Raw genomic sequence first — 23,552 nt, forward strand, 5'->3', positions numbered from 1 at the left:
TGATTTAGCCAAAAAAGCCTTTCAAAACACTATTACAGCTTCAGCTGATAAAAGTAATCTCATAAAAATGCCAAGATAGGATGTATTTTTCATATCAAAACTAAGCCTTTAATGACTGACACTAATTGCATTTCCTCTTTAAGACTTTGATTCATTTAAAAAAAAAAAAAATCAGGGTTTTCATTATTTGACCCAGGACAGATGTAGCCAACCAGATCTACAGATGTAAGATTATCTACATAATCTTATTTAGTCTCTTAACTGTTGGCAAATTAGAAGACCGGAAGAAAGCTAGACTGGGCTTTGCTTTCCAAGACTCACTAAATGAAAGGCAACATCAATGGTTCAAAGCAGGAGGTAGCAACCTATGGTGTTGCAGGTCCCTCCGCAGCTCAGGAGAGCAAAAGCACAATGTCCTACAGACTTGAATGGATGGCAAAGTTAGGCATCTGTGGCTTTGGCTTTCTGGGAAGGGGTGGAAGGAATTGGAGGCAGAAATTTTGGGCCAATGGCATGGTCTGGATTTTAAGTAGCAGCAAAAAGCTGATAACCCCTGGTCTAAAGTATTCCTTGCCCAGCTCTTAAATCTGCAATACAAATTTCTCTAGGTCAGCGGTTTGCAAAAACTTTTCATTTGCAGATTCCTACAAAATTTCAAATGGAGGTGCAGACTCCTTTGGAAGTTTTGAATGGAGGTTTGGACCCCTCTTATACATTTAGAGGGGTCCAAATCTGTAATCAACCACATACTTTTGGTTGATTAGTCATCTTTCATGGATCCCTTAGAAATACTCTGCAGACCACCAAGGGTTTGTGGACCATAGGCTGAAAACCATTGCTCCAAATTTACAGAATTAAGAAAGGTTTTTCATTTTAGCTGCAGCAGGTTAACATGTTCCTTAGAAACCATTTTCTGTTCTTCCACCAAAACAAGTCTAATAACTAGCTGACAGGATTGTTGTGAGGTGTAATTAGTTTTTATGAAGGACTTAGATCCTTTGACAAAAGGTACCAAGATATAAATAGAAGGAAGAGGAATCTTGCTGAAAAACAGAAGTTTGGTGACAATTATCTTGTTTAGCTCCTACTCCAAATACTCTTCCTATGCCTGAAGAAGGGTCTTTGTACCTGAAAGCTTGTAAAAAACAGTTTTTCCAACTATTTAGTTGGTCTAACAAAAGATATCAGATTTACCCAAAGAACCTTGTCTGCCTATGTCCTGAGAGCAACATGGCTACAACCAACAACCCTAAACCATGCTGGAAAAAGCATTCCTTTTGTTCCATAACTGCTTTGAAAATACTTGATATGAAGGCAATCTCAAGTTGGAAAAAGAAAACCCTGTTAAAAGTCAGCTTCACATTAGCAATAAAGAGACCAAGCAAGTTTGCTTAAGCAAACAAAGACATGAAGAATGAAACATTCACACAGGCACCTACTAAATCACCCCCATGAACAAGCTGTGAATAATCTAAAGCATGATGTTAAATACAGTTGGAATGTCAACTCACTGATACAATTACTAGGAAATATTTCCTAATAACCAATTTCAAGAATGCATGCATCAAGGCACCAATCAGATAAATTCATAAATTAGATTAATGGAAACAGAAAAAAATACAAACATAGGAAGGCTGGTGATAATTCAGTGAAATTAATGCTTTTAATGATGCTTTCAGTGAATTAAAGTTCCCTTCAAAGAACTTTCAAAATTCATGACAGGACTCACCACAACCAAATACAGTAATCTTAAGAAAAAGTTTTGTTGAAGTGCTGAGATGTGATAGAGTTGATATGCCACCTACCTTGAATGTTTACAAAGTTTACGGGGTCTATTATGCAATTTCCGATCCCAACTCTCTGGATCACTGGAGTTACTGTCATAAGGATGAGGCCGTCCTGCCATTCCACTGCAAGCTTCCTCACACTACTGCTCTGAAAAGCATACATGCAGCACTCATAACCTACATTAAAAGAGCAGTGTCGACCTTTAAACAATGTCTTACAGAAAGAAAGACAGATGCAGAATTTAACTTGCTCTCTGTTAGTTTATTTTTTAATACAGACTAAAGAAACTGGGACACACACAAGCATTCATGGCGCAATCTTACACTTTCCACCCAGCCTGCTGACACTGACTCTAAAATCCCTGCACTGAAACAAATATAGTTCTATACACTTAAGAGAAACAACTTTAAATATGATTTATTCCATTTTGTGCAGACAAACTGTCACTAGTTACAAGCACAACAGGAATACTTTCATGTATTTTAGCCTCTACAAACATAATTCAGAAACAAGATTCTTTTTGTGAAGGAAGCGTTTATAAAAAAAACCATTTCTTAGACATAGTATGTAATCATCTATCATGTTCAAAGTTCCACTCTTCATACAGCTGCAAAAGCAGAATTAAAAGCACTATCTTTATAATTAGCAAGAAGTTACACTACATTCTGGCTCTAACACCAAACAGAAGGAGTTAACTACCAAAATGTACTGAAAAAGAAATCCTTCCAAAGTCCATAAGAATTAAATATGTGTATACAATCAACTGGCGATCCTGGAAGCCCAGAGACACTTAAAACAGTTTTCAAACTGGCGCCAAATTCTGTGATAAACCCCTTAAGTCTATGTATACATAAAATGACTTGTAACTACAAAAGCAGAAAGTTTTAAGTGAGTGATATAAAATGGTCATATTGGGACTAGAGAATATACTCTTCAGAGAACTAATAAATTCATAATGTTTCAGTTACACAAATGTTCATGAAGTCTACAGAGTCTGAGCCCAGGTACAGACATTATATTATACCTGTAAAAGTGACCAGAAATCAATTTATACCCATAAAAGAACAGAAGTTTGGCACACGTAGACTGGCTTACAATGGCAGGACCTGGTCTAAAATTTCCCAAAGGGCAAATGTGTGTTTTGTTCTTTACCAACCTAAACACCTAAGGAAAGCCACATAACTTACATGAATTCTGCCTCAGACTTTTTGAATGTCTGTACCTAGCCTGAAAATAATTGTTAAAAAAAAAAAAAGGAGGAGGAGGCAGACAGCGAGCAAGTGCCTATTACACTGATCTAGCAACATTAAATCCAAATACTCTCTGACCTGGTCTTCATCTCTCTTTTCACTGTTATCCAAATTCCAAGGATTAGTATTTTTTTTACCCATTATAAATATTTGTTATATCTAGTAATCTTTGTAATATAAATACCTCACCCTCAAAAATGAATTTTTATTAACAAAAAGATTTTTAGGACAGTGGGAGAAAATAAAAAAGAAACCCATCCCATACTACATATTGTACCTGGAAAGTCTTTTCCAATACCTGGTACAGTGAATGAGACTTAGTATTTTAAATTTCATTAACTCAGGTGAAAAAAAAAAAGGCTTATGCTCTTCCATGTAAGCATTTGTGAATTGTCTAGGTTTTATAGAAGGTTGTTGCATTCATTTCTGACAAGATTAAAGGAAAGGTTTTCTACAAGATATTCTTCTAGAACAATTCAATATACTTTCCAGCTATCTGCTTAATATATATTCTACTCTATTTTTAAACATGTCACATAAGCACAAAATTTATGCAACTTCATAATACACTAATTCAATTTTTTGCTTTACTGTTTACCATAACAATCAAACATCAACTATCTACATATTGATTAGGTCCATAAATCATTTAAGTGCATAAAAACTCTCAGACCCATCTACTGTGTACTTGGCAATGTAACTGTCCTCCATTTCGCTGCAGAATAAATGACACTGATTTGAAACTGTCAATTTCAAAGCTTCTAAGGCAGCTCTGTTAATTTCAAGACTGCTACTGAAGGTAGAGCCATTCCTAAGACTACCTTCCTTTTGTACCTAATGAGCACTATTTTCATTGAGCTCTGGTAAATGCATATTCTAGGCTATGCAATGAAAGATCATACTATACTGTATAAATCCCACCCTGCTAAAACAAGTGTATACACTGCTTTTTTACTCCAGTGGGACCAATCACATACATAAAAGTTTAGTGTTTTAGTCCTAGTATGCTTAGGAAAATGCTCAACTCGACCCTTACTTTCCTCTACCATAACACAGAATTTGTAACCAAATAGCCATACTTCTGAAATATCAATTTCGCGAAACTTTACAGTTAACCCACAGTACAGTGGTCCATCCTACAAACCAATGAACTCTCTCTCTCTGTGCTACATGTTAAATTGATGTAAGAGGTGAGTATAAGTCTTTTTAGAAGCCAAAAATCAAGGTGCTGAAGCAGCCCAAGCTGTTATTTTCTATTTTTGTTCACAGTACATTAAAGGTAAAGAAGCTAAAGTGTGCTGGTACCAGAAAGATAAGGAACTCCCAGCCTCAAATTTAAGAATGAACACTCAATTATTCCTGTGTTACAGCATCAGAAAAACATAGACCTGGAAGGGACCTTAGAAAGTTGTCTAGTCAAAACCAAAAGACTGTGCACTAAAACTCTTCCATGAGAACTTAAAATGTATTTGATCCAACCATCGGGTATGTTAGTAGACATTAAATACGTACCTATATTTATCACTTATCATGCTAAACAAATGGGTAACTTAACATGGACTGGCAAAACACAGTGGGTTAGTATTCAGAATTGCTTTAGGAATAGTTACCTTGAACAGGGGTTGACAAGTCACCCCAGGTAAAGTTTGCAACCTAGCTCCATGCTGAAGGACACAAACCTCTGCCCCTCTCCTGAGAGCTCAAACTGTCTGCACTTACTCTTACTGGTTCCTCTGCAGCAACAGTAACTGCAAGAACAGCGAACAGCAGGGAAAGCTGCTGAATAGAGTGCTGCAGAGGGCAGCCTGGCCACAACTGCCTGCTGCCCAATCCCCCAAGGTGCTCTGGGTAGGGTCAAAACCAGCCCAGGAGCCATAGGTTGCTGAACCCCAACCTAGACTTTGTTTTTCATTAAGATAGGTACAATATGCCTAACATTTTCGTTCACAGCCATATAGAATCAAGTCTTTTACATGCTTTCACCTTGAATCAATACAGATTGCATTTAAACATGTATGGTATCAGAGTAGAGACATTTGGGAGCCATACAGCATAAATAGAGCAATACTACAAAAAAAAAAAAATCAGGTCAGAAAATGAAAATACATTTTTCAACTGATGCTATACAAAGTATTTAGGTAGGTAGACGTGTAGTGAGCCCTTAACTCGTCAACAAATTCCACTGATGTCATTAAAAGCTTCCCAGCATTTCTAAACCTTGTTTTGTTTAGACCCAAAAAAAGCACTCAGTGACACTGTACTTAAGACACCTGTGAATTGTACAAACTAACCTTGTTACCCTAGCTGCTGTTAATTTTCTTTTTCCCAACCACTTCTGATTCTTAGTAAGTTCCCCTAAACCATCTATTAAGCAGCACAAGCTATATTTCCACAATCACTTTGTAACCAACAGCAAATTTCAAATTTCACTTATTTTCTTCAATAAAAACTACTATTTGAACAGCTCAATTTTAACTTTTACTCCAGGAAATGAGACAGTAGTAGTTCAAATTATTATGAAAACTGCAGCTTGAAGTAATAGCCAGGCTTCACAAAGGAATGGGACAATTTTAAGTTCACTTTTTCTACAGTTCTTTGCCTCTCTTCTTGGTCTCTCCCTTCAATATTCCTTTCACTTGTCATTTAAATACAGAGACAGAATCTCCAGGTAAATGTCAGTATCTCTGTTCTGTTGTATGAAGATGCACAAGGCCCAGCCTGCCAATTCCCCAAATGCATGCCAATGGACCATACAGTAAACTCTTGCATAAAGAAAAATATTCTTCCCAGCATCCTACCAACACTTCCCTTGATTAGATGAGTCAAATAATAACAAAAATCTCCACAACTCCTTTGCTATATTCCACCAAGGGGAAAAATATTTTCTTCCTGACCGTTGGTGGCAACCAGCTAATGCCCTTCAGCATTAGGATTCATGATCCTGTAATTTTTTTCATACCTAATGTCAATATAGATATTTGTTCAACTTTATTCAAGTTCAAGTATTCTTTTCAGTTCCTCCTTCATTAGTAACAGTATAAACAAAAATAAATATGTCAAAGACAAAAGAGTGTTAATACCAAAAATAGTTTTGTAGTAGTCTGAACTGAATAAGGAAACAACTGCCAGTTCAAAAATAATGTTGCCGATTCGTTTTTTGACATTTGATCAAAAGAAAGGTTATTTACCATGACTCCTGACAGCAGGCAGCATAAGCACCCTTTGCAAGCAACTTAAAACTTTACAAAACAGCATGCTGTCTAACTCCTGCATGACTAGGCAGTTCACAGACAATACACTCCAAATGCCACCCAATTTCGTTCATGACTTTGAGAACACAGTAAGAGCCTGAGTGATAAAGGTGGGCAGGTACTGCGGGTGTATAAACCTCAGTAACTATGGTAACTCTCCTTTTTTTAAGTACTGACAGCCTGGATATTCACTATAAATAGCCAATAAATCCCAGATCTAAAAAAAGGTTTGCTAAGGAGACTTCTGGAGTGAAGAACAGTTCTAAAAGATTAGCACAGGCAGTAATCCTGTAAGAAGTTAGGGGTGGGACTTGACGTATCATCCTTACATTATTTAATGTCCAGTGTGCTCCAACACCCACAGAACCTGAAAGTTCCACTAGTTACTGAAACTATGCAAAGCCTGATGCACTTTAATAGTCGGAGCAGCTGAAGGTCCTGTTTACACCTAAAGTTATCCTCCCTAATTATAAATGGGATTTGAGGAGAATCACTGTTCAAGGAAGATTTCCATACACACCAAGGCTTACCTTCTGTATCAATTCAGAATGACAGTATAGGATATAAACAGAGCAGTATCCAGGGGGCCATTTCAGCCTACAATGTTAGAATGAATTTAGTCTTGCCACTGAATAATTATAATCCCTAAATGAGAAAGGGATGTTACAGCCTGTAGACCATTTGGTAAGTAAGAATATCTTAGTATGAAGATACTCACATGTCATCACTGCAATTGACAATGTCCTTAATGCATTACTTAGTGACTAAATTGCCACTCATTACCTGCTGATATATACCAGGGGTATAAAATATACAGCATGCAGAACCTTATTATCAGGCTCATGGTGCTAGGTTATGGACCAGTCCCAAATGTGCAGGGCCAGTTTCGGACATGCACTTAATGTGGTGCATGCACTAGACCTGCCCATGTACTGAATATGGCACACAGGATCAGTCTGTGGGCCAGGACCAGCCTAAATGCAACTTACTGGGCCTGCAGGGGTTGATGAATTTGATACCCCTGATCTATACATTTCATAATTTTATTAGTTAGGTAGATGGTAAAATAGAACGGCCTCTCCCACACTATGAAGTCACAACTGTCAGACTCTGTCAGCTAATTAACTATCCATAGTTGTAGGGTGACAAAAACTTTTTCCTTCCCTTTTGGCAAACTAGCCTAGGTTTGATGGGCTATTAAAATCACCAGGGTTGAGAGGGATTATCTTGACCTGTTGTGAGTTGTTTTCACCGAGAAGCAGGGGGCTGGAAAATAAGAATATCTGAAAGCCAGTAACACCTGTCAACTCTTGTAGATAAGAAAAGGAATAAAGAGTCAGTATTCGGCTCACTGGCATTAGTGAGCTGAATCACTGGTGGGTGACTACACTAAGCCTCCTCCAACTGAAGTGTCAAACACATTAATTATTTCCTCAGTTTATTCCACATACAATGACAGATAGTCTCTTAAGAAACTGAGAACTCCCAAAATCAAAAGATATGTTGACTCCCTAAAAAGGGAGAGACTATCAATTTCCTTCTCTGTGCCTACAGCAGTCAGGAGGAAACAAGTGGGAGTGGGAATGGCACTGTTTTTCACACCCTTATTAGGGACACGATAATATCAGAAGGCTGTACTTGCAGTCCTAATGAAACTGGACACCTTCAGAAAGCCAAATGGTTATACCACTGGCATACACACATGCATCACCCACTGAAAGGTGCACATTTGTCAAGAAAATTAGCTAAATTACTCTTTAGCAATCATTGATGTTAAAACCCAACCTCAGAAGCACTTTAATCATTAAACTGACACTGATTAAAACCTCAATTATAACCATCTCTTGCAATGCAAGACTAATATTAGGTCACATAAGATACAAATAATTCAGTACCCATGTACTATTTCAGTGGAGTTTAGAAAACTTCCCCTGATAGGCAAAAGGTAGCAGGAGCAGTCAAGTGAAACACACAAGCTTCTCAACCTGAACAACACTCTGAATAGAACGTACCAACTACTGTCTTCCAAATTTACCTTTATTGTACCTGGAAGGAATGAAATGGACAACAGAACAAACCTAAAACTAGATGACCAAGGCACTGGCTTCCTTTGCTATTGCTCCCTGAATTCCAAATGACTCATTCAAATTTACAATCAGCCTAATTCTGCTCAACAGAAGCAAAAGCAAAACTCCTACAAAACCTTGACTGTTACTAATTTATCTATTGCATGCTGGCTGCCATCACTACTGGCTTAGCTTGTGGCCCAGCAAATAAATCACAAGGCCAATCATAAGTATCAACACTTCAACTACCTCAAAAAGAGCTCCATTTCAACAGGCTTGTGCTTAGCTCAGTAGAACACAACAGACAAGAAAATAAATTTCTGACTTACTGTCCAAAAAGTGAAGCTACAACCAACCAACCAACCTTGTATTCTTAACTTGCTCTCAGACGCAATTAAACATTCTGGAGAGAGAATACATTTGGAAAGATATCCATTTATACAAAATGCAGTGTTCTAAAAGAAAGACTCAAAGCTATCGTATACATCTACAAATCATTTTAAACATCCTTTACTTCAACTAGTTGAATGCTGAGAATGACATAATATAGGTAGAAACAAAAATGCAAGCAAATATTAGAGCCAGGAGGTATCGGAGAATACACATATAATAAGAAATAGTCCCAGCCACATATTTACAGTCTAAAAATATGGAACTTACAGACAAGACAGTTACAATTAATTAAAGACTAGCTGCTTAACCACCGTCACATACCGTGATGCTTACAAAACATGTAGATTTTAAGGAAAGAATGAAAGGAAGATCAAGACAATGACCTGGCAGGGCATTATTAATTTCCATTTTCTAAAAGATTATTATGCCAGCCCTTATAGATGGGAGAACATACATAAAAGCTTGTAACAAAACATGATATATGGACAACCACAACTGCCATCAAGGCAAAGCAGAAATCAATGGTCAAACAGCACAAGAGGTTATAAACAGGATGGAGATAAAATACAGAGAACTTTTACAGAAAAAAAACTGCAGTAATCAAGATATAATATAACAAAGCCATAAACAACAGATTTAACCATGTGGATAGACAAGAAAGGCCAAATATTAAGAGATGCCGCACTGGAAAAAGAAGTTAATTTTAGAAACAGCCTAGATAAGTGGCTTCAGAGAAAGGAGCAAGTCAAAAGATGAAGCCAAGATTACAGGCCCATGCATCAGAAACAATGGCACTGATGTCCTTGGCTACAGACTGAGATCAAGACCCAGATTCTATCTTCCTTTATAATATCTGAAACTTTGCTGCTGCTGCTAGTCCAAGAAGTATAAATCTTAACATTAGAGAAAGTCCATGAACAGTTCTGGAAGCAGAAGCTTCTTTCACTTCTTAAATACTGAGTGCCCTTCTCACCAGCCTAGTCAGGCTCCATTTCGAATGCTCCACCTGCAGCTCCATGACTCCTGCATCTCTTTCTGGCTCAGTGGCCCATCTTCCACAGGACAGAACTCTTCCTTGCTATACAACAATTCCTTGCTACACCCCTCAAAGCAGCATGGATAAAAAAAAAAATCAATTTTTTTAAATAAAAAAAATTTAAATGTAAATCAGGTTTTTTTGTTAAGATGCTTTTTTTAAAAAAAGCTACATAACGCTATTTTAATTTAAGTTGTGTTAAAGCTCAAAAGGCATCAATGTGGAATAGGAACTATAACTTCTAATTATACACTATTTGAGACAGTATATTCTTGGACCTATTTATAAAACCTTTCTGAAAAGGTTACAACAGGCCATACACTATATTAGGGACCCAATTTTATGGGGTTCCCCAAGGCTCCTTTACAGATTAGTGAAGATTAAGGAAAACCACTCTACCCAATGGGATTCAGTGCTCAGTCTAGAAGATCCCATTAAGCATCTCTGCGATTCTTAAATTCAGTTCTCAAAACTGTGGATTTGTGTCTCCAGGGATAATATCCTTGGTTAACAGCAATATATGGAGATGAATGATAACAGACCTAATTACCTACCCATCAGCCCTATCTCTTGGCAAGTTTGTGTACACAAAGTCAAGCCCTAACCTCTCTCTAAAAGTGCAAAGTTTCAAGAAGTTAAATGAATACAGGATATCAAACAACAAGAATTCACTTTTTGTAGAAAATAGTGGCTTTGTGGAATTGTGGAACAGTGGAACTGAGGCTTCCTGACCAGTGATTTAAATAATTTAAATTGATTCAATTTGATTTAAATAAAATCCACCCTGCCTCAGAAGGGGGGTGGGGCTTTTTCCTCTAAAGAATAAGGGGTATATACAGAGTTATGAATTTACCCAGCAGAAACAGACTGTAACAGAGATTAGGCAGGAGTGAGAAGCCTGGGCAGCTGACTCGCATTACTGCACAGGAGCCCAACCCTAGTTGCCTAAAGATCTTTTCAGGCTAAAGTGGAGGTGCATAAGTAATGTGGATGTCCATATCAGTTTTATGGCTACCGAGCAGGATGAAACAAGATCATTTTTAGTGACTTATGACACCTAGAAGCCACATAAACATCACTCAGACCTCCTAGAGAAGAAACAGAATCTGGGACCAAGAATTTTATTTTGATTATCTTGTGCTTGAGTAGACAGCCAGATACAACAACACAATATAAAAAAGGCAGGAGGCTTCTAGTTTGGATGGGAGGAACCAGGTCTGACACAGTACAGAAGATATGTGACTTAATATGAAGGTGGCAATTAAAGCCTTCTTCTAGAATGAGATCATCCAGCAACAGGCTACAAAGGGAACAGAGGTCTAGGAAAAGAGATCTGAAAAAATCCTATTGAAAGCTGGAGCAAAAGCAGAGATTGGAAATCTCAATAAAAAAAGTAGTTGAGAGAGATACACAGAGAAAAAGGAAAGAGCACATTCATGAAAAACTAAAGGAAGGGGGAAAATTTCAAGAGCACTGTTCAGAGCATCAAATCCAGCTAATCATTGAAGTCATTAAGGACGAAGTCACTAAGGATGGAGAAGTTGGCCTGAGAGTGGGCAAGAACTAGAAATCACCCATGATGGAAAGATCACCAATGGAGCAGAAGAGAAGCAAATCTAAATGTCTGGGGAAAAAGAAGAGGAGAACCAAGTGATATCCAGGGTGGACTTTTATGGAGGGAAAGACCAAGCCATTTTCAACTAATCATTCTCCCTAAATATGCAAGTCTGTCCAGTAAAATACAAACAAAATGACATACAAAGTAAAAAGAAAAAAGAAATATGATAGCGGCATTTAATTTATTAAGAAGTAAGCCTGCGTAAATCAGTCAGCACCCAGAGATTATTCAAAGCATAATCTGCTTGGAGACAAATGAAACATGCCAGCATGTGGAGTGTCCTTGAACTGTGCAGGTCTAAATACAATGTCTGTATAGCTACCAGACAAGAACTGTAAGATCTGCTGGAATAAGGATCACACCATAAAGCTTCATGTTTTAAAAAAAATTAAAATTCATTAATACAAACCCAATAAAACAACACACACACAAACACACAAATAAAATAAAAAATAATAAAAGGCAATACAATAAATTCACACCACGATGCTGCTGTTCAGAAGAAGTGGATGCGCACGTTGAGCTCAGCTGGTTGGAGTGTGGTGCTAATACCACCAAGGCTACAGGTGCTGGACTACAGGTGATTTCTTGAGGTCCCTTCCAGTCTTACTTCTCCACCACAACCCCTTGGTTCTGTGCTCCCAAGTAGGGTTCGAATTACGGGTTAGTTTGGGGGGCCTGAGCCCCCCATAGTAGACAAAAGTCCCCCTGTAACAGGGGGCCTCCAATCTTATTAGGGCATAGTGATGGGCAGCCCAATTTTGTTGGCAGACCCCCCCAAGGATTCGAAGTGCCATTCGAGCCCTTCTGGTCCTGGGAAAAGCCCTTGGGAGATTTCAACTTTCGGCAGGTCGGTGCCGAGGGGGAGCAGGTGACACTTGGCGAGCCGGCGGGGCGGGGAGGGGAGGGACCGCACTGAAGCCACCTCGCCCCCCCACCCCCAGCTGTGTCCGGCTTACCTCCCGCCTTGCGGCCCGGAAGAGACCACTGAGGGCGGGGGGGGGAGGGGCGCTGGTGCGCGCCCCACCACGAACGGCCCCCCCCCCGAGCAGCGCTGCCCACCCCCTCAACGGCTCCAACGGCGCTTCGCCTCGCTCCAGCCCGGACACCTACCTCGCTGGGCTCCGCTACTACTGGCTCCTCCACGTAGGCCCGGCCGCCACCACCGCTGTCCCCAACTCTCGCGAGAGCGTGAGAGACGGGAGAGGAAACCACGCCGAAAGCTCGCGAGATTTCCGCCGCCCGCCCGCAGGGAAGAAGGCGGAGCTTGCGCTCTCCCGGGGTGATCCAAACGGCCTCCAGGTTCCGCCCCCAGATGTCGTCAGCGGGCCGGTGTCCTGCGTGAATTGGCGGGAAAGGGGGTTCCCCTTAAAGGGCTAGTCATGGCATAGACATGCGGCTTGCCTCGCTGCACGGGGCCTGGGCAGCCTGGCGGTGGGGGAAGGGGCTGTAAGTCCTGTTACCGGGACCACGAGGTCAGAAGGATGCCTAGGGTGGGAGGTTCCTCATTCTCCTTGGGACGAGAAGGGCAGGTTCCTTTACAGCAGGGTTGGGCTGCATGTGCCAGGGGTGACGCTCTCTAAGGTGTCTCAAAATTTTTTTTATGCTGTCTGGTTTGAGGGCACAGCGAAAACGTTTGCCAAAAAGACACTGAGTTGATCTACTAAAAATATCTAATAAACAGGTGTTTAGTTAACCCCTAGCTCCTGCTTTCAGGTGGGTTATTTATCATTGATGGCAGTAGAGGGCAGGCGTGCCCCAGTGTGGCACCTGAGCCTGTGTGGGGGCAGGACCCTGGAGAGTAAAATGGGGCCAGGCACTGCTGCAGCCACCTGAGCCCGTGTGGGGTAGAGGATCCTGAAGAGTGGATAGAGGAGCCAGGCACGGCTGTGGCCACATGGGGTGCAGGACCCCAGAGAGTAAGACTGGTGGGCCAGGCATGCCAGTGAGGGGCACTGGAGCCTGTAGGGGTGTTTGATCCCAGGCCCCAGCGTAGGGGCAGAGTATGTAGTGGAGGCAGGGGTGCAGAGGTGCACCTAGTGGCCTGCACCAAAGTGGCAGTTGGAAGGCCCTGGAGAGGGGCGAGTAGTGAGGCCCTGCGAACATGGGGGCCTGAAATGAGGCCCTGTGAGAGAGGGGTGTGAAGTGGGCCCCAGTGAGCAAGGGGTGTGATTGCTCACTGCTAATATGGGGGCCAAGTTAGGTCCAGGTCAGGCTTTGGGCGCCTGAGGCCCCAGGTGGGCTGGAGGCCAATTGGGTGGGGCGGCTGAGGAAGACCCGCAAGTAAGCAACAGGGCGAGTCAGGAGCCCCTGATTTAGAGCAGTTAGGCAAGTTACCTGGCGAGAGACCAGTGGCAGAGTTGGACCAGTGTTCTGCAAACCACCCAGCACTTGCCCAGATGAGGGCAGTGGGAGGTGCTCAAAAGGCTATGCGTTTGCTGGCCAGGGAGTGCAGAGAAACTAAGCCCGAGGACCCTCAACAGCCACTCTAATTGAAGTACCACCACGTCTCCTGTATCAGTGTCTTCACACTTGAATATGGCAGTGGGGGTGCTTGATCTTAAGCTTGTTCGATGAGCTTTAGTTCAAGCCATTTTTAAGCGCAGGGATGCTGATACATGAGATGCAGGAGGTTCCTGGAGCGCAATTGCCATGCTTCAGCAGACTCGCTTAATCAAGTCTGCTCTGATACTGGAATTCCAGTGTGTCAGAGCAGCCTCCGTGCTCATGTATAGGCTCCCATTGATGGGTCTTGAGATGATGTAACAGTCCAATCCTTCAGCCATATCAAGACCACTAAAAAGAAGAGGGAGTCATTAACACCTGTGGAACGAAGAATATAGAAGGGATCAGGCAGATCACAATAAGCCATGAAATCAATTGATTCCTTCAGCACCTGCCTGACTAGAAAGGCTGCTACTGCTGCAGGCAGTTGGTTTTAAACTTTGTGTGGAGAAGTATTCAAAGAGGGGTTCCACTGCACTGATTCACCCCTGGGTACAGGTTTGCCTCCTCTCAGAAAAGTCATGAAGCAGGCAATGGAAATGTAGATACATCAGTAGAATGACTACAAAACAACACTTGCCTTCTCCCCCCTTCTCCTTCCCACTCCATACATATGGCTGTCTGTGCTCAGCGAAAAAAAAGCATAGAAAGAAATGAAAGCACTTGTGGTGAAAAAGTAAGGCACAAAGCATTTCTACAATCCTGTTCATAGATTCTATAGTTTTTTCAGTAGCAACTACTAAACATATCCCAAATCTATTTGTGGTGGTGATCCACCTTTGTACCCAAAGTACTCACACTGCCTAACAGCACTATCTGTGCTGTCTCTTCTCTCTAAGAGTATTTGCCCAGGACATTATCCTAGATTTTCTTTAATCAGGCCAGAATGTAAACCTGAAACAGATGACACTGATGAGAGGCCTCCTGCAAACAATGGAAAAAGAAAAACTGTTCCCATGCACTTTACCAAAACTTCACTGTTTTAAAATGTACTGTCCCATTTGAAAGATGTAGCAATGGTCAAGGGAAATGTTCTGTAGTCTTTACTTGGAGCTTATACTGAGAAGTTGGTTCTGGGCAATTGGTTTTCTCCCATCACCTTTTCAACATTTACATGTATGCCCTATAAGAAGCTCAGACTTGATGGACTTTAAATACCAACAGTGTATAACTGACATTCAGCTTCCTTCATCCTCTGCTACAGCACATCACATAATCAGACATCTGTCCTGTTGTCTGCTTGAGATTGGTACATGAATGTTTAGCTTTGGCCAACACGTCTCACATAAACAAAATAGAGGTTAAACTTACCAGTCTGACCCAGTCCCAATTCATTTCAAGACTGAATTCAAAGTCTGACTCCTAATCTATAATAGCCTAATCCCAGTTCACTAAGTGTATTTCAAAGATTATCCATCTGTGACCCTCCTAGACAACTATTATATGTTCCATGTATTAGCCAAGCTCAACTTCTTGGTACATAGAATATACTCTAGAGCATCCCTCTGTCTCAGGGAGCAGAAACGGGTACAAGAGACCCCTCCCATGGCAGGATTCAGGATGGGGAAAGCCCATCCCTGCAGGAAAAGCCCTGAAGTCAGGGCAAACTTACCCTTTTCAGGCCCAGAGGAGACAGGCGAGCTGCGCTGGCACAGAGCACCTGCGCAGTTCATGAGCTGTGTTTATTTCCGGTTATTTCCAATGTCATCCCAGGACACTGCCTGGCCAGAATAAAAGCCAGGATCAAGAAGACCAACGGGGAAGCACTGCGGGGAGTGGGCAGTGAGGGTGTTTCCCGCGCTGGGCACAGGTGGTCCCAGTGACTGATGAGGAATCTGGAGATGGACCCATTGGAGGGGTCTGCTGTGAGGGAAAGGAGCAAGGATGGCGCCAGGGGGCTGCAGGAGCCACCAATGCCGGGCCAGTGAGTGGAAATGGGCCAACGCCTGTCCTTTCTATTAACTTCTTCCTTTTTTTCTCTTTTGCATATGGGGATTGCCTGGGGGGACCCTGAGACGAGGGTCAGAGCCACAGGCAACACTCCAGGGTTAGGAACAGCTGGGCTACCACAGCAGGCAGCTGGGTCATAATGAAAGATCCAGTGGAAGAGCTGGGACAGCCTAATGTCCTGAGGTGATATAGGCTTGGAGGGGTCATCTGTAGCCCAGCCAACAGAGACAATGAAAAGAGTTGATACCAGATGGCAAGCCATCTTGACATCAAGGGCCATCCTAGGGCTGGCTCATGGATGGGGTATAGGGGAGGTGGAGCCCGATGGATACCCACCAGAAAGTGCAGTCGATCCAAGAGGGACCACAGGCAGGGAGCCTACCACTGAAAGTAAGACCAAAGTTGTGGCAAGAGAGTTTCTGGGTTTCCCTCAGGGAGATTGTGGGCCCTCTCTGAGACCACTGGAGCCAACACAGTGGCCAAGGTGGCATGAGAGAGCCTCCTCAAGACCAGGTGGGTACACCCACCAGTGGAGTTCAGACTGAACCTAAGATGTTCCATATAACAGGAAAATAACCTGACTCCAAGCCTGGCAGTATTCAGATCTGAATGCATTTACCCACTCTTATTTAAGCTTTCCTTAACTAAATTTAGTGCCCAGATGTAGTACACAGGCATGGCTCCATTTTGCCAGGTACTATTCAAACCCGTAAAAGCATGTCTTTTCCAAAAGAGCTTTGGACCAGAGTCACAAAGGGATTTAGTTGCCTAATTCTGCCTTAGAATGCCATTCCAGTGCCCAAAACCCTATACAGTGACAGTGAAACACCTGGGAATGGAATTTACTATAACCATCACACTGGGCTCATCTACATGTTCAAATGTGCTTTTGCTACTGTGCATTAAATTGAGTACCTCTAATGTGAGGTAGTAAAATAAATGTGCATTAAGCTATCCTAATGCTCAGTAGTGAAAGTACACACTTTTTTAGTGATGCTTAATGTGCAGTAGCCTATTTTTTACTGCATACTAGCATATTAACCTGGTTTTTTATATGACACCTCAATGCGCAGTAAAATAAAGTACTGCACATTAAAGTGCACCTGTAGAAGAAATGCTTCTTCTCAAATCCTGTCTTTCTCCCATAGTTAGGTGCCTGCCTTCAGCCCTGGGCTAGGAAACTACATGGGAGCTTAAAACGCCTTCCTACACATAGGTACCTGCAGGTTTCCTACTTCCTCTAACCAATAGGCAAGTTGTCAGGACCACCCCTCCTGCTAACAGTTTTCAACTAGAGTGACTGTGTCTGTGTGACAGGAAGCAGGCCAAGCCTGCTGTGTGGGGCTCCAGCAGAGGAGCACAGGCTGGCCCTTAGGCAAAGAGGAAACCCCTGTGCATGTCCAGGGAGTCACATGTCTGGAAGGGGTGGGGCTTTGAGGCATATAAAACCAGGGATTGAGGCAAAATGGGCCTTTCTTCTGCACGGGTAGGAGCTCCTGGGGGAGGCGGGGGGAGGCAACTGGCCTATGGCTACCCAAGCTTCCCAAGAGAGCTAGATGGAGACAACGTAGGGGGAATATGTTTGTGGTGGGGCATTGATCCAGAGTAGGGGTGTAATTTACTTGAGAAGAGGTTTCCTTATATTTGTGTTATGTTTAAGTTTTACACTGGAGGACAGGATTGTGGCTCTTGGGGTGGTATGGCAACCACAGGATGTCTGAGGGGTACCCAGCTTAGAACCTGGCCTCGGTCAGAGACCCCAATGTGGCGGGGGCTAGGCAGGCCATGAGCTCCCTGGTTTGGGTCAGAGACCCCAGTGGGGGCTGTTATTAGAGGCAGGGCTGGGGGGCCCAGAGTCAAAGAGGGTGAAACTAGAGTCCAAGAAAGAGAGACCACAGGGCTGAGGGGTCCAGAGCCTATACGGCCAAGACCAGAGCTAAAGAGTACAAGACTGGGGCTGGAGTAGCACATTTTGGTGAGGAACACAGCCATAGTAAGAGGGCCAAGACCAGAAAGCTGAAGTCCAGGCAAAGCTTTGAGGTCTGAGGGGCCAAATGCTGCATTGGGGACCAGGGTCTCTCTCTAAGTTGATACTGAGTGACACCCACAAGGCATGGGCATGGCTATGAGGGAGAGTGGAAGTCAAAATTAATGCCCTTAAGGCAACTGAGTGCCTGAGAACAAGACTGGTGCCAGTCAAACACATGGAGCACAAAAATGTTGAGGGCCTGAGGCTCACTCTGGGACAGCCTCCCATAATACTACAAATTCCATCAAGGTATGGCAGGAGAGTTAGAACAGGGAAGGTATCTTGACAGCAAGAGTGGGGAAGGAGTTGCGTGTCCACCACGGGGTGTCACTTCTGCCCTTGGGTCCAGGGCCTGCTAGGCCTGTTAGAGTCTCTTACAATTTTTCTGACCTCAGTGCTCTCAGTGTGTGGTGGATATGATCCCAACCTGCTTAGTTAATCAGGCCTCACAGGGGACAAAGATGCAGAAATGTTTATTTTGTGAATCTTAAACAAATTTGAGTATGAGATGGGCACCAAGGACATCTTTACATGTGCTCTGGGGTGGAGAGGAAGGCACTTTAAATAGAGTGGCTCTGAGAGCCGCTCTAAAGTGCCTGCAGTGTCACATGTATTCAGTGTCCTAAGCTTCAGAAAAGACAGTGGGGATGCCATTTGTTCAACGAGCTTTAATTAAAGCGCCTCCTCCAGCATCTTGAAGCATGGGGATACTGAATACATGTGATGTAGAGGCTGCGGGAGATTAATTGAGTCTGCTCCAGCTTGTGTTAATTAGCACATGTTGGAAAAGATGTCCAGCACATGTATAGATGGCCCAGCAGGCTCAGCCAGGATAGAGGATTTCTGAGCACAATTTTAGACATTTAAATGATTCACAAAACCTCAAGTGGCTGTGGGTTTTCAGGCCATGTGCAGTTAGGCAGGGAGGCTATACATCTTATGTTTGGATTTAAGCACCTAAATTCCACCTCTGTTGCCCTTGAAACACCCCACTGCTTTTTTGGATTTGGCTTTTACACTCTAATATCAGTGGAGATCTGGAAGAAGAAAATAAAAAGAGGAGAAAAGAAAACAAAAGTGAGAAAGAGAAGGGAAAATATCTGGAAAGTATATAAGTGTGAAAAAAAATCCCCCTTTGGACTCGATCATAAACATTTTAACCATTCACATTCATTATTCAGTGCTTCAGTACCATGGGTATATGGATTACAGTAATACCCATGATAGAGAATTATTCCAGAAACATACATGACAATGTGAATTCAGGTGACAACAGACACAAAGATTCACTGCTAGCATTTGCTTTGCTAAAGGATCATGTCAGACTAATGGAGCCTCTTGACCAAACTGAGTAGCAAATTCCAGAGATTAAAGCTTAGTTTAACCTCTGCCTGCTTAGCTTTTTCATATATATCCAATCAAGCCTCCTCCTATTTCAAGGTCACTTAAGCATTAATAAAGGGTTTCAATGAGCGTACGCCTCTGGCTTTATTTCATTTATTAGTGAGGATGAGGTTTTTCAGATGGGTAATCCTTAAGAAATACATTTTAAATTTTACATATGACATAACAACATCATTTGGGGGTGAGGTTGTTATCAGCCTTGCTAGGATGTTGGTCCATCCACCTACCGTAGCAGAATTAACAAATCCACTCTAAGGTCTCTTTTCTATTTCCCTTGCTTTTCTCCATTTGTTTTCATTAAGCATCTTTCCTTTACAAACTTTAAATAGCTCATGACAACTAGAACCTTGACTGTAACAAAACAGGAATCAGCTAAGCTATCTCTCTCTTTCTGTATGTTAACAATAGACAAGTAAACCAGACTAGTCTGGATTTTTGCCATTAGGACAACAAAATGAAAGTGCAGCAGCACAAAAGACAACAAAGCAACTAGAATTAATTAACTAGGCAAGGAGTCAAATGTTACACGTTATTTAACAACTATCTGAGCATTATTTAACAGGAGGATTTACAACAGATAAAGCATCAGCTAAAACAACATGTCAACAGCAACTAAAGCAACCACAGTAGTTTTCTCAGCTGACCTTACAATTTGTTCAGTTTTTACTGGAGTTTATTTTGCATTTCTTTTCTATTCTGTATTTTCTGTTTTACAACGTTACTTGAAAGTAAGAAATCATTGTCATATTAGTTTACTATTTAGGGAACTTTTTTAGAGGGTAATAATCCTGTTCTTTCTGATTTGGGAAAAAACAACATTTAGCATAATTGACAATGTCAGTGTCTTGAGTATTTGACAATGAACAAGTATCCCCTTTATTTCAGTGATGATTCACATATGAAATAATTGTATAATAAATTGAGGGTATGGTATTTCTTTTCAACCTGCAAGCAGTACAGGCCTGTCAAAACTAGGCATATAAGAGGTCTAGGGGCCATACTCCTTTCAAATCCCAAACTAGATCAGTATGCACTTGTCATACTGCAGGAGGAACACTTGAAGCCAACCAGAGTCTTCAAGGAAGAAATAGATTTCCTAGGAGGATTGTGGAATCCAAATTATTGGAGGTTTTTAAGAAGAGATTTGACAAGTATTCATCATGGTCTAAGTATACTCAGTCCTCCCTCAGCCGCAGGAAGATGGAACTTGAGTATTTTTTAGATCCTTTCCAGGACTTACAGGCAATGTAGTCTTTTCCATGCCAGTAAAATTAAGGGATATGGTTAGAGTGCAAACTGCCCTCTTAAGATTTTGGTCTATTCACCTACAGTAGCACAATTAACACTTCTACTTTGCTTCAACTTGCAAGTTTTTCTTCTCTCTTTCCTTGCCTCTTCCTCCTGAGAGCTGAAGAAGGCAAGAGATCCAATAAAAGACCAGTCTATTTTTTAATCTAAGTACTTATATACATTTACATTCTGGTGCAGTCAATTCTACAAGCCAGTCTGAACTGTGTAAGTATTTCCTTTTCTCCCTCTAAAATGTAATGTATTTCAATGTAATTTAATGTTTCCCAGTTCTTTTATTACATAAAGGGAAAATAGAAGTGTTAATTCTTTGCTTTGTATATCTTTGTCATGTCCCTTTCTATTTCCTCTCTTCCTAAACATTCCCTATCATTTCAGTTTCTCAACATATGAGAGCTTCTCAGTGTTATTTAACTTTCTCCCCACCTAATTTAGAACCCCCTCTATTCCTCCTTTTTGCCAGCCAAGGCTACATCATTAACTTATATCAGGAATGTAAAATTCATCTGGCCTTGCAGGCCAGATGAGTGGTAATGGACTGGTCTGTGGCCTGGATTGGGTCCACAGACCCTCCCCCACCTTCTCCCACCTCCCTACATGCCAGATCTACCACATGCAGAAGTCATTCCAGGTGCTCTTGGATCTGCACTGCACATGGCACTTACTTCAGCTGGTCCAGGGCCCATGCAGCATGCAGTGCATCCCACACTAGTGTGGAACCAGAGGACACTACATTCAGCACAGATCCTAGAGCAGCAGTGTACAGCGCATGTCCTGGGCCCTGTCTGTGAAGCCAGGCTGATGCATGTGGGTGAACTCAGACACAGGGCAAGCACTGAGACCAGGCAATGTATCCGGCCCATGGGCCATATGTTTCACACCCTTGATTTTTTTATAATAGCATACAAATATTTTCAAAGTTTTACCTCATCCCAATCTGGTTGTAGCTTTGGCTGCTGCTGCACATTGAGAAGAGGTTTCCACTGAGCTGTCCACAATGATACACAGGTCCATTTCCTGAATCCCACAATATGTAAGTCAAGTTACTCCTACCCGTGTGTGTTGCTTTGCACTTTTTCAGCAACATATGCAATGTATCAGCCTGCTGTCAATTTACCAACCTTTACAAAGTCCTTGTGAAGAGTTGTATTTAAGCAAAGCTACCACGGTTTTAAGAATAAATGAAATGGTGCTGAATAGACTTTGTGCTTGGATATACTTTAAGCCGAATCAGATTTGGCAGTACTGCTTCTGCCTGCATTGCTGAAACACTTTGTCAGCAATGGGTAGTTTTCCAAGTGTACAGAATGTTTTAATATTTGTGTGAGTGTGTTTCTTCTATTGGATGGCTGAAGTTTAGAGAAAAAAAAACCAAAAACCCAAAGGTACTCCTTTAGCAAACAGAGTTCCTTTTTTAGGTGCAGTAGCAGAAGTTTAGATTTTTGAAGCTGCAAGTTCTGATAGTCCTTGCTCTGTACGTGTCTACTTTATGTTGAGATAACATAACTGGTTTTACTGTGGACAGCTTTGAAGGTAGCTGCAAACAGAATTTTGTATATAGGAAAGATACAAAATATTATGCATAAACAGAAATAAAAGCACCCATAATCGTTTGCTGTAAATATATTGCTGTTTTGGGGTAACATACAATAATTGTTCAAAAATTTTACCCAAAAATTTAAATTACACCAATATAAACACTGACAGGAAAATCAGAGTTAATTGTGCTTTAAATTAACATCCAAGAGCTTTTGGTCCATTTTATTTGTAATACATAAGCGAGACATAAGTACAAAAATGCAGTTTTATTCCTTTAAGTTATGCACAAACATCCAATAAAAGAATAAATAGAAAGTGCACTTTAAGGCCCTGATCCTACAAATAGATGAGTATCATGAAATCCTACATAAACATGGAGACCCCTTCACTGTCATAGGGTTTTGTGCTAGTGCAGGGAGGCAGCACTAGTGCATCATCTCTTTGCAGCATCAGGGCCTTTACTTTAGTAAAGGGATAGTCAAGATAATGAACTGTGGTTCACTAGTTTCAAGTACTTTTCTAGATCCCCAGTAGATTTAATGTATATTTTTACTTATTTTTATTTGCTCACTGGGTTTCCCAGAGTGTGCTGGGCATCATGCAGATAACTCAATGTGACATGGGAACATGCCCTAAGCTGGCATGGCTATACCTACTACCTAGTGGTTCATCTAGTCCAGCACCTGGCTCTGACAGTAGGCAGTATGACATACTTTGGAGAAAGATACAAGAAACTCTGCAACAGACAATTATAAAAATAAATTACCCGCAGAGAAAGTTTCTTCCTAAGCCCAATTACTCAGAAGTGGGTTTTTGCTCCACCACAGGAAGTCTTCTGTCCCTTTTAAAGCTCTCTAGATTTAGATATTTGTCCATTACTTCTTGTTTAATCTTTCACCTAAAGCATGGGTATCAAAAGTAATTCGGTCCCTGTGAGTTTGATCCCTGTGGGGCTTCTCATGGGCACAATGATCTGTGAGTGATGGCAGCAACAGAGCTGCTGTATCAGCGCAGCTCCAGAATCCAGGGATTAATATGGCCACCACTTCCTCTGCTGTTGGTGATTTTAGTCACCAACGTTAACTACTAACCTCAAATTCAGTATCAGGGTCGAAGGTGGAAAAAATAATGTTAATTCTTTGGGTTCCAGAGCTACACTGATGCAGCAGTTCCAGCCATAGGCCCCTCAGGCCAAATCCAGATCATGGAGGTGGATCATCCAGTTCACAAGAAGCCCTGTGGGCCACATGACCCATTCAAGTACAGCCCACAGTCTGTATTGTTGACACCACTGACCTAATATAATTGTGGGCTTTCCTGCAATCCACATGAATATCCAATCTTTTTTTTAATCCTGCTTAGGTCTCAGCTTCCCTGGTAGAGTATGGGAATGGTTTCCACAAGCAAATGGTTCC

General features: G+C 41.8%; 1 protein-coding gene across 4 annotated transcripts in view; it reads right to left on the bottom strand.

Moving 5' to 3' along the window:
* BTBD10 (BTB domain containing 10) overlaps window positions 1-12,640 on the bottom strand; it is a 42,714-nt gene extending 30,074 nt beyond the window's left edge. Inside the window, exon 1 of one of the 4 annotated variants that reach the window (XM_090032737.1) lies at window positions 12,516-12,640. Coding sequence is in view for 2 of the 4 variants with exons in the window: in XM_090032736.1 (XP_089888862.1) it covers window positions 1,806-1,906 (101 nt within the window). In the remaining 2 variants the exon portion in view is untranslated. Of the gene's footprint in view, window positions 1-1,805; window positions 1,926-12,515 lie in introns of those variants that run through there. The other 3 variants (XM_090032738.1, XM_090032736.1, XM_090032734.1) reach the window with 3 other exon arrangements.
* Between the last annotated feature and the right edge of the window lie 10,912 nt (window positions 12,641-23,552).

This window comes from Crocodylus siamensis, chromosome 2 (genome assembly GCF_052110815.1).
Source record: "Crocodylus siamensis isolate JL-2025a chromosome 2, ASM5211081v1, whole genome shotgun sequence".
Taxonomy (NCBI): domain Eukaryota; kingdom Metazoa; phylum Chordata; order Crocodylia; family Crocodylidae; genus Crocodylus; species Crocodylus siamensis.